General features: G+C 44.6%; 1 protein-coding gene across 3 annotated transcripts in view; it reads right to left on the bottom strand.

Moving 5' to 3' along the window:
- The window catches only part of IGLON5 (IgLON family member 5), a 976,255-nt gene that overhangs the window by 207,850 nt on the left and 756,058 nt on the right, over positions 1–12,347 (bottom strand). For all 3 annotated transcript variants that reach the window (XM_086929916.1, XM_086929918.1, XM_086929917.1), the window contains exon 3: positions 10,249–10,481. In XM_086929916.1, coding sequence (XP_086786042.1) covers positions 10,249–10,481 — 233 coding nt within the window. The remainder of the gene's footprint in view (positions 1–10,248; positions 10,482–12,347) is intronic.

Genomic DNA, 12,347 nt, shown 5'->3' with positions numbered 1-12,347 from the left:
AATAAAGTTCTTTATCCTCGTTGTGCCACTTTAATGTCTCCTTGGGGAGGTGTTAGAATTTGATTCATTCTCCGGCTCATGAAATATTGTAAATCTGGGAATGGGTCATGTTCCATGGATGTTGCGTGGGAACACCCACAGCAACACATATGGAGCGCCCCTTACACGCAGAGTAATGCGTGAAAGGGGGCCATATTTGCAAGGCCATGAAAAGCCATGCAGGGTGGCTTTAAGTGGCCTTGTAAATACGGCCCAGCACACTGCGCCTCCTGAGCATCACAAAAGTGACTCTTCAGTGGCGTAAAATTGCAGAAGGGGCATTGTATATATGTGTGTATATATGTTGCGGAAAATCATGCCTCTCCTCCCGGCACAAGCCAGGGCGTCGATAGTCAGGTGTACGATACTCAGTCGCCTTGACTATTGTAACGCCCTGCTCCTGGAGTCTCCAGTCACGCTGATGGATCGTCTACAGCAAATTCAATCTGCCGCCGCCAAGCTGGCTCTTGGCTGGACGAGGAGGGCTTCGGCCACAGCAGCTCTGTCTGAGCTACACTGGCTACCTCTAAAACAACGAGTGGCCTTCAAGTCCCTCTGCATTGTCTTTAAGGCTCTGCATGGACTTGGACCTAAACCTTTGCAAGCCCTGTTTATGTGGTACACTCCTGCCAGAGATCTACGCTCGTCCTCGGCTTGTTTGGTAAAGGTACCCAGATTTAATAAAGCCAGAACAGGGGGAAGATCCTTCAGGGTTGCAGCGGCCAAGCTGTGGAACAGCTTGCCCACTGACATACGTCAGATGTCCCAGCTTCTTCCGTTTAGGAGACGTATCAAGACCTGGCTTTTCCCTCAATAACTGTCCGTTTGATTGTTCCCCCGGTTATTCGCTAACAGAGTATTCTACAGCACCAGGAAGCCTGCAAGGTATCAGTCGCGCTCTACAAATTCCCAAAATAAAAATAATAAGTGTTCCCCAAGGTGCACAGCAGAGAAGCAAAGCATTTCCAATCTGCTGTTGAGGCCATTTCACCCAAGAGACACACACGTGTAAATAGCATGCAGGAAGAGGGAGGGCTTGACATCCGCTCAATAGGCCAGGGCCAACCTGGAGCACAATACTTGGAAGAATTTAGAAATTGTTCCACAAATTTGTGTCATTGAGGGCTTATATGCTAATGCAGAGCACGAAAAGTGGTGAAAGCCATGATGGTTTTCCAAGTGTGTTTGCAAGTGGCTTGCTGCTCTCGAAGGACAGAAAATACTCAGAGAGCAGTCCAGGCTGAGGCTTAAGTTGTGCAAGCACTCCACGGAGGATTCAGTGCTTGGAGGGCATCCAATGGTAAATGAAACCCTGCCATTGTTCAAGATTGTTTCTTATGATTCCATGAACAAAGATGTGAGGATGTATGACGGTACAACGCGTACTGTTACAACGCGTACCTTTACGACGCAGGTTTAACAATGCAAGTCGTTACAACGACTTGCATTGGGGGGCGCTGGATAGTGAATAGTTTAATTTACTATTCCAACTCCAGTCCCCGTGGATAGTAGGGAAGGTGTTGGATAGTAAATTAAACTATCCCCTATCCTAGAGCGCCCTCCAGCGAAAGTCGTTGTAACGACTTTCGTTGTAAATCCTGGGTTGTAACGGTACTGCGTTGTATCGGTTCCGTTGTAAAGGATGTTTCCCAAGATGTGAATATGGTGAAAATTGTAACTTACGGGTTTGATAACAAGCTATTAACTCTATTCAAATTCAAAGTGAAGACACCATGGACCTCTATGGGTCACTGTGAACAGACCATAACTAACCTCGTTTTTTCCATTACCATTTGTTTTGTTAACAAAATAGGTCTCATTTATCTAAAAAAAAACACGGGTAAACAATACATCCTGGTTATTGCGGCTTGTGCTACGATCCGTATGTCAAATTCTGAGGAGAATGTTTACTCTTGCAGTTCAGTCATACCAGGGAATACTTAGAGGTTCTTTCTATAAAAGCTACAGGAGAACAGCCATAACAGGTCAGATGTCCATTCATGATTTGGGACGCCCGGCAGACATGTTTCAGCGTACACTTGTAAAGACCATGCTCTGACTCTGCATCAGGATGGGATCCCTGCTGGAGGACATGGTTTTTTGCAGGAAGCCTTGCACTGTTAATGCCATCTTGTTAGGATAAATTACTTGTCTATTGCTTGTTATCAGACCACCATGCTACAGGGTTTACTATAAAATAAATATGTGCCCATATTGGAGACCTTTGCAGAAATATTGAGAAAGGAACCTCAAATGTTTTGGCCGGACTATGGAAAGGGCAATGGTTTGCCATTCTAACACCTATATAGTTTGCATCGAACCCCTGATGTGATCCTTAAAGGTTGAGAAGACCAGCTGGATGACAGACCTCTCCCAACATCCCATTCCACCTCAGTATCCAGAGGAATATGGAAGGTTTATAGCCTTACTTCGGAAAACCTTGCTGCTGGCTGACGAAGATGAAATACTTGGTGTGGATGCCATCATTAGCCTTTCTGTGGTGGAGGAGGGAGACGTGCTGCTAGTTCTCGTGCTTTAGAACAAGAAGAAACCCCTTGTCATGACCCTATCAAGGTACTAAAGAATGTGAACAGCATCATCAATAGAGCAGACAAGCCAGGGAGCAGATGTTGCAGTGCAGTCACTGCACAATGTGCTGTTTTATCCATGTGATCATCTTCCTCTCCATCCCAACTTCTAGTTCTCTCCTTGTCCACTGAACAGTGTAGAACAGACCCTTTTGTTGTGGCGGGGGACATCAGGAGGACTTCAGTGCTTTGAAGGCATCAATCAATCAATCAGGGTTTGTATAGCGTGGTCCGGGGCGGAGCGGAGCGCGGAGGCCAGTGAAGAGGGGAGGTCAGGGTGTTTGGAAGTGGAACAGAGCCGGAGGCCGCCAAATCCCTGCCAGGGGCCGCTACGCAAATATGTATCCATCCTCAGAGGATTATTATATTAAGGATATATATTGGCGTGGTGGCCCCTGGGGTTGGTGGCCCTAAGTAGGTGCACAGCTTGCACATGCCTAAGGCCGCTCCTGTGTGTGGTCATGCTGCGGGATCACGTCTGTTCTTATTGGTTGAACATCCAGGTCTTGAGGTCCTTCCTGAACGGTTGCAGCGATGCTGAGGCTCTGGGGTGCAGGGGGAGGATGTTCCAGATTCCATCTTGACTTATTTTAAATTTGCCTCCTATTACCTTGGCTCAGGTCACTTTTACATCTGAATCGCCCTTAAAATCAACTGCACCCAACTTTAATGTTCCACAGCATTACTTCTTACTTAAAAAATCAAATAAAACCCTATAGATCCTCTGAATCATAGAAGTATGCCTCTTCCAAATCTAGTAACATAATATTAATTTACAATATGTACTAGTGCACATCAATATGTGTATTCTACTTTATAGAATGGAAGCTGCCACCGGAGATCCTTATTTGACCTCTGCTTGGCGCTGTCTCTGAGTGACACAATCTGCTGTCACCTTTGCAACCATTCTGACGACCACAGATATGAACACAGATGATAGGCAAGCAAAGTGCTGGGTCCTGCGAGTGTGTGGCGTGTGCTGTGACACTCTGCAGTGTGATGCTGTGGAATGTTGTGTGTGGTGTTCTGTGTGTACAGGAAAGAGGCACATCCTAGCTTCTGGCGGGGTATGTAATTGGAGGTGCGTTTACTAGAACAGAATAAAGGAAACATCTGGATACATCTGCTTGGAGGTCACTTTGTCAGGCTGGCCTCTCTCTGAAGTGCCATCAGCCTGCTAATAGAGGTATTTCTCCAGTGTGTGCTGATGCCTGCATCTGAAAGCTATCGGTGGGCGAACGGGGACAGCTGTGGAACATTGGAGGAATAACAGTACAAGGCAGATAAAGGTCTGACTGCAAATGTGGAAATATTTCAAGCAGGGGGTATCGCTTTACCCTGTGCTGTTCACTGTTGCTCTCATATCAGAGTGGTGTTTCCTACAATAAATATGGTAAAAAAATGTAGCATTACTGCTGCATGGAATTCTGTCTGTTGGTAAATACATAAAAAATGTGATTATCACCAAGCAGGTTATTTACCAATGTTTTGTGTTGATTTATTTCCCATTAATGCAGTCTACGGGTACCGTCTAAAAATGTCTGACGCCGCGTGACACCGGTGCCACCCTTCGTAAATAATCTAGGTCTAAGTTTGGAGGTCAAGGGGGAGGCTTTATTAATTTTCTAGGGACATTTCAAAGCATTGGCTGGTGCTGTGCTGGTACTATCAATTTATAGAGCACAAGGGTGCCTGTGCAGCAGGACCTGTCAAGCACATGTTTACTACAAGTGGGATTACCTTATGTCGTATAATGTATAGTGATGCACACCAGAAAAGAAGGACGAGCACAAAGCTGTATTTATTGATGTACTTATTTTAGCTTGCTGGTCTGATAACTTCAGATAATTGCCTGTTCTGTCCAACACTCTGCAGTATGGTGCACTGTGTATTGGTTTTGCTCTCATCTGGTTTTGGGATGAGGAGTGTCACGTGTAAGTGATAAGTGAGCTGACTTTAAGAGGCATAAGAAATGGAGAGGCTTGTTTATGCATATGATGGAAAGTGTTACTTTGGGCCTGGGTGGGTAGTGTTTCTACAGCATGTGTTAACTAGTCAGTGTTTTAGTGTTTGTGGAATGCCTTGTGTTTGTTTGTTCAGAGCGGGCGGTGCAGGGTACCTTCTGTGTGTGATGTTTTTACAGGCAGGGGATGTGTTGCCCATTACTGCAGCTTCATTGTGAGGTTCAAGACATGACTTGTGGGTGGAGAGACACCCACAGTTGTGGCTTCGTTTATAAAGGCGAAGAAGGATCTATGTGTGTTTTTTAGTGTATTAGTGGTGTGCCATGATACTGGCAGCTTCCTCTGAGCTCTAAGAATGGCACACTGATGTTATTTTGGGGACTGGGGTAGTTCTGGTGAGACATGATGGCTTCGGACTCTTGGATGTTGGTGATACTCCAAGTAGTGACACAGTACATGATGAAGTCTTAGCTCAGCTTGAAGTAGCCATGCACCAGGAATGGTGTGGCGTATTGCTCGACAGGTGACAGGCTTCTGACCAGCCTGAGGAGGTTCATAGTGAGGCATATGGAAGGGACTGCTAGATCTGGACTGTGTCTAACACAAGTGCAGCCAGAGGGTGTCCCAAAGAGAAGCATTGCAAAGAGTCTACTGGGTCTGAACTCTGCAATCTGACCAGTTGTAGGAGATTCCATGGGTACGCGCATCAAATGATCTGCTTTGTCTGGGCTCTGGGCTCCGACTCACCTGAGTTTCCAAGGAGAAGAGTGCTGAAGGACCTGCTGGGCCTGTACTCTGGTATTTGACCAGAAGGACTGGTCTTAAGGCGAAGCGTATCGAAGGGTTTTGCTGCATCTGAACTCTGGCATCTGATAAGCCTGAGGGGGTTATAAGAGGAAGCATACCAACGAGCTTCCAGCGTGTTGACTTTGGCTTCTCACCAGCCGGAGGAAGTTCTATCAGGAAGTAAACAAAGGGTCTCCTGTGGCTGGTTTCTGGTGTCTGGCCAGCCTGAGAAGTTTCCATGGAGAAGTGTAGCATAGAGTTAACTGGATGTAGACCCTGGCACCTGGCCAGCCCAAGGAAGTTTCAGAGAAAACCTACTGAGGGGTCTTATGGGTTTGGACACTGGCATTTGACCAGCCCAAGGAGGTTCAGATGAGAAGGGTACCAAAGAGCCTGGCCTCTGGCATCTTTCCAGCTTGGGGATGTTTTACAGTGAAGCAAGCTGATGGATCTGGGTTCTAGCATCTTTCCAGACCAAGGCAGGTCCAAGGGGAAGTGAACTGAAGGGTATGAGGTTACCTTGTAGAATTCTAGCTGGAAGAGGTTACATTTTCAGCCCTCTCCTGCTCTCATAAAGCCTTCTTCCAATCTTCCATGCACTGAGGCTGCTGCAGATCTCCAAAGAGTGCATGTGGCGCTTTCTGCCCAAGAAGGGTACTGTGGCCTGTCGAGATGGTGTGAGGTTTATTGGTGTAATGTCGCTGGATAGTGTTAGTGTCATGAAATGGTGTGTGTGAGCCTTTTGCATGGACTGGTGGCTGGACTGAGTTTATGGGAGAGGGTCAAGGGAGGGTTTGCGCGCTTATGATGAGTTATGTATGTCTCACTTTATCTACGTCTCAACAGATGCTTTTATATACATAGGGGTAGAGTGCACATTGTTACACAGTAGAGTGCACATTGTTACACAGAGTAACAAAGTGATATTGTTATCCCTGCTGGCACCTAGAGTACTTCAGACATGAACGCTATCGCACTGTTCATGGCCCAGATGTGATCCTACAAGTCGGAAAACAATATGTTTGCTCTGATACCTACTGAAAGTGCACTCAGGTGCCACTGGGAGGACTATTCGTCCAAACAGGAAGCTTCCCAAAAGGCCCATTAAAAGTCATCTGTAAAAGTGCTTACAGCTGACTTTTAAAGGGCCTTTTGGGAAGCTTTCCGAGGGTGCGGTGATTTCACAGAGGCCGGCAGTAAACACAGAAGATGGTCGCAGGAGCATATGTTGTGAATACCTATTTAATACTAATCCCTACGTATGCTCCTGCTGCCAACTTCTGTGTTTACTGTCGGCCTAACTTTAAACGTAGAAACGGCAAGGCAAGGACCATGGGCCACCAATGAAGGCCTGCAGGGCCGCTGGGGTCCCACGGACCATACTATGAGTACCACAAACGTAGGCCTTTTGGTGGAATCTGCAGAACTGGCTGGAAAAAAAACATGAAGTGCAGGCTCCATTATCGACCCCCGGGTGGGCCAGATCCTGGTGGCATGTTTTTAATAAGGGAGGGCTTATTATGCCCAAGGGACCTCCACTTCCCTGGGCTTCTTAACGTATTAAAGAGGGTAGGCCCCTAAAGCCTACCCCACAGCACGGGGACCACCACATCCCCAGGACAAATTAGAAGATGGGAGAAGGGTCATGCAGCCTCCCCTCTTGGAGCCCTAGATGGTCCTGGAGATTGCCACCTTCCACGGCCAGCTCCTGCAATGTCCCGGGGTGCGCACCCCTGGGACACTGCAGTTTGTTACGGATTGCTCTCACCAAGCCATCGCAAACGATGCTCTACTTCTAGTAAGCAAGATCAGAAAATGGTCTAGCTTACTAGAAGCAGAGCAGAATTGCTTTTATGCACAGGGAGCTGCATGTTAGCATCTCCCTGTGTGTAGAAGTAATGCCAACTCCAAATGCTAAATCTTACGCAGGGGGGTTCCTGAGAGCCGGTCAGAGGCCCTGCCTCCTTTCTCCACCACTCTGCAAACACGACTACTAATTAAAAAAAGTAAATTGACTGAAAAAAACAAAGGTTATAGGGATGTTGTAGTTAGGAATTAGCATTTAAAAAACCTTAGAAATTCACTGAAAAAAACAAAAGTTACAGGGACATTATAGTTAGGAAATGGAAAAATCCTTAGAAGTTCACTGAAAAAACACAAAGGTTACAGGAAAGTTATAGTTAGGCTGACATTTCACTCATACCAAACCCGAGAAATTCAACAATAATAGTTAGTGAGCTAACTATAATATGCACCCCTACAATGCACTGCTTATGACCTCACATATTACATCACTTGTGACATGGTCAGTGACATCACTGATGACATCACAAATGACATCATCCAGTGACTGTGAGCGTTTTTAAAAGGTTTATGAACGTTAAATATATATATGATCTATACTACTATTATAAAGAGAGAACTGTGTCCTTTGAGCCAGGTAAACTCGAAAAGTACACCACTAATCGCAACACCCAATACAGCGTTGGAAAGGAGGGGTCCAGTAGATGGACATAGGCTATAAAAAAAATAAAAATAAACGTTATTTAAAAAAGAAACAATAAAAAAAAGTAGTCCCTAAGAAGTAGCGCCGGCCGTGTGTGCTAACAACGTGCGTGCTGACATCATCAGAGGACAGGAACACGAGGAGGAGCGGACAACAGCGCGGGGAGGAGCGGAAAACTTAGCCAGACTGGAGGGAATGAGGTACGTGAACCGCGGGGAAGAGCGGTGAAGTAAGGCGGGCTGGAGCGGAATGGAGGACAACAGCGCATGGAGGAGCGGAGAACGTAGCAAGACTGCAGCGCCATGAGGTATGTGAAACGCGGGGAGGAGCGGTGAAGTACGCGGGAAGGAGCGGTAAGTGAGGCTGAATGGAGTGGGATAGCGGACTGCAGCGGGCGTGTAGACTGGATTGGTGTAGTGGGGGGCGGTGAAGTGATGCGGACTGGAGCGGGGGCCTGTGTTTGTGCGACTGGGAGCAAGCGCTAAGGTAAGGTGCACGCAAGCCTGGAATGCTGCCCCCAGCCCCCTTCTGCCCCAGGCAATGCTGGGGCGGGCTGCTAGTATATCTATATATGTATATATGAAGGTATATTGGTGAATCCGTGGGTGTGTGAGTGCCTGATTGGATGATTCTGTGGGTGCGTTACTGTCTTGGTGAATGTAGGGGTGAATGACTGGTTGTGTGAATGTTTGTATCTGTCTGTCAGTCAGATGGTGTCCAAGTGGCTGTATGGGTATGGGTAAGTGAATTTCTGTATGGGTACGAAATTGGTTGTCTGAGTACCTCTAGGGTTGTCTGCATGTCTGTGTTGCTGGGTGTGGGGGAGTGTGACTGCCTGTATGGATGAGTGAGTGGGTGAGTCAGTGGCTGCATGGGTTAGTGAGTGTGTTTGTGAGGGCCTGCATGGGTGCGTGAGAGTGTATGTGTCGATGAAGGAGTGCATATGTCAGTGGTATAGGGTGAGTACCTGGGTATGTTTAAGGCAGTAAAGGTGAGTGATGGGGTATGTGAGTGATTGTATGGGTGAGTGAACAAATTTGAGAGTGGCTATATTGGTAAGTGTGTGTGTCAGTGACTGTATATGTGAGTGTGTATGTGGTAGTATCTTTATGTGAAAGTGAGAAATTGAATTAAATTGAGTAAGTGATGTGTTTGTGTAACTGTATGGGTTAGTAAGTGGCTGTGCCACTGACTGTATGATTGAGTGAGTAGGTGTGTGAATAGCTCCATTGGTGGCTGACTCACATGTTAGTGGCTGTATGGGTATATAAGTTACCCCAGTTTGACCAGAAGAGACCGGGTAGTTAGCACTTATCAAAAACAAAATTCCTTATGTGTCAAGTTCACTAACCTCAAATAGTATGCACTGAACCAAATCACACATTCCAATACTAAATGTCTTGACAAGTCTCTTTAGAAAAATATAAATTGTAATATATATAATGGACAGAAGATCTGATATTGATTGCAATATTTAATTAAAAATCATTATGGTGATACATCTAATTAACCAAAATGCATGTTCATCAAACTTTTCATAAAAACCTTACAGGTGCCTAGTTCCCACACTAATGTTATACTTATATTGTTATACTTATATAAAACAGATACAACAAATGAAAGGACAATGTATCAATTCATTGACTCAAATGATAGTGTTGTCTAAGAACAATGTGTTGACGCAGCGTTTCGGTTTATCTTTTTAATTTCTTGACACCTTCTTCAGGACTTATACACAATTCATAACTTTATTCATAAAATTTGTAAAAACAGATCATACATCTAAAAATAAAACATAAAATACAATTAGAAAAAGTTATTTTTATATGTAAACATAGACTCTTTTGGTTCAGTGCACCCTAAATGAGAATACAGTTGTTATAGCTATTTATTGTAAAGTTCATTGAGACCAGGTTAATGGTTATCTCAATGGTCTCAATGTACTTTATAATAAATATCTATAACAACTAGATTCTAATATATAGGGTGCATTGAACCAAAAGAGTCTATGTTTACATATAAAAAATAATTTTCTCTAATTGTATTTTATCTTTTATTTTGAGGCAAAAATTAATGGGTGGGTTGGATAGACGTGGAATTCTCAGGTACAATTAATATGTATTTGTATGTTTAACTGGGCTTACTTGCCTCATTGGCCACTTCAATGTGTCTTCTCTGCCCTCAGCCCTCTAAGAGAAAGAGAGCTATTGGATCTACAAATTTCTACCACGACCCTACTACTAGGATTGAACACTCTACTATCCAGAGCACGGGGATGAAGGAACTGTGAAATATAGTAAAATCAGTGCACTCCACAGCTTTGGAACATGCATCCTTGGATTGGCCAATAGGCAGTCACACTTACCTTGCACAATGAGGTAAATCTGCGAGGTGTGTGGCTTGTCCTGGGTCTGGTAAGAGCAAATATAGAGGCCCTCGTCATACATGTCCACCTCTGTGAGCATGATGCTGTACTCCACTTTGTTGTTTGTGAGCAGCGATACCCGGGGGTCGATGGACCACTTGTCGGCGCCAGCATACAGGATGTTGGATCGATTCAACCATGCCACGCGCGTCACATTGTCGTCAACTGAACAGCTAGAAGAGCAAGTAGAAAGGAAGGGTTTGCATCACTCAGTGTTATTAAGGAAAGGAAGGAGGATAAAGAACCATGGACAAGAGAACAAAGAACAGTATCTCAGGCACACAGGGACTATATAACCAACTACATTTAAAATTCAAATCCATAAACCTGTTGATGTACACCACCACACCAGCATCAATTTCTTTCACATGTGCACCTTGGCTTTTAAAGCCTTTTTCTTTTTTTGGGCTTTCATTGCTTTGTAAATTTTGGTTTTGTCTTATTTTATCATTTGGAAGGTTTGATTGCATTAAAAGGATTCAACAGCACAAAGTCTCTTGTCCCACTGCATTATGGTCTTTGTATTTATTCAAGTGGCAAAACGTTCTTATATTTTGTCTCAGTGCAAATATTATTATGTGCTTTGCTCTGCTTGGAGCTGATAAGCGGATTCCAGCAGGGCTTGTTTGTGCTGTTTTGTAAGCAGTTTAATATTCATACAGCATAATGCTTCAGTACATGGTCAATAATAGCCTGTGCCTAAAGGGATGATCTTCTCTGCTAAGACATCTCTCTACAACTATAATGTGGTTGAAATATTGTCCTTAATGTGACACATTCACAGCATCAGCTACCACTATATCACTAAGGTAAGTGGATAAGGATTTAAGAATAGTAAATATATATTTACCTCAATTACGTAGTGGTGGGCAATATATTGGGAGTGAAATTACCGTAAGTAGACACCACCCCATAGAAATCTAAATGTTTGGCTCCGGAAATATGTTTAGTGACTACTCGGAAGCAAATCAACAACAACGCCTATGACTATCTTGGCTTTAATATAGCCATATAGCCCGGTTATTAAAGGCCCACTGCAGCGTTAAAGGCCTGAGTCAAAGGTGAGGGACTTTAACAAAGCAGCAGGCCTTTAATTGGTGGTATAGCCCTGCTAGGAAGGGCTATAAGGCTATTAGAACATTCTGCCACTAGAGGGCAGAATGTTCTAACAAATAAAACAAAGCAATCAGGGAGTGCGAGGGGATTGAAATCCGCTCAGGCTCCCTGAAGCCTTTGTTCACAGCCAGAGCTGTGAATAAAGAAACATTGGAATATTGGAGCTCCGGGCTTATACCAGCCATTATAAGTCCGGAGCACTCCATTGTTTTCAATGGAGCTACCAAAATTCCAATGTTCTAATATAGCCTTATAGTCCGCTGTAGCAGGCTATACCAGCTATTAAAGACCCTCTCCAGCGTTAAAGGCCCGAGCCAAAGTCGAGGGTCTTTAACAAGGGAGAGGGACTTTGATAGCCGGTATAGCCCAGCTATGAAGGGCTATAAGGCTATTAGAACATTCTGCCACTAGAGAGTAGAATATTCTAACAAATAAAACAAAGCCTTAAGGGAGCACAAGGGGATTGGAATCCCCTAAGCTCCATGAAGCCTTTGTACATCCAGAGCTGTGAACAAAGAAGCATTGGAATGTTGGAGCTCACGGCTTCTACCAGCCATTATAAGCCCGGAGCTACTCCATTGTTTTCAATGGAGCTCCCAACATTCCAATGTTCAAATAGTGTTTAATCTTTTTCTGGGTTACCGTTTCATGTATACATTTGAAATGGGTTTCTTGGAAGTGCGTGACCTGGGAATCTGGTCTGAAAATAAATGAGTTAACTCGAGAGTATGGGAAGTTTTTTTATTATCTGCGGTAGCTTTCATGCAGTTTTGAGAATTTTGAAAAGATGTGTTTGCTGAAAAGTATTTTACAAACACATAATTTGCTCAGGAAAAGATTTCGTGGGGAAATTGTTCTGCAGAAGACATGTTAGAGGGCATCTCGCCCAGAAGGTTTGCAGGGATCCCAAACTTTGGTAAGAA

This window comes from Lissotriton vulgaris, chromosome 7 (genome assembly GCF_964263255.1).
Source record: "Lissotriton vulgaris chromosome 7, aLisVul1.2, whole genome shotgun sequence".
NCBI lineage: Eukaryota > Metazoa > Chordata > Amphibia > Caudata > Salamandridae > Lissotriton > Lissotriton vulgaris.
The sequence above is the reverse complement of the archived record's forward strand: the minus strand, read 5'-3'. Positions and strand labels throughout refer to the sequence as shown.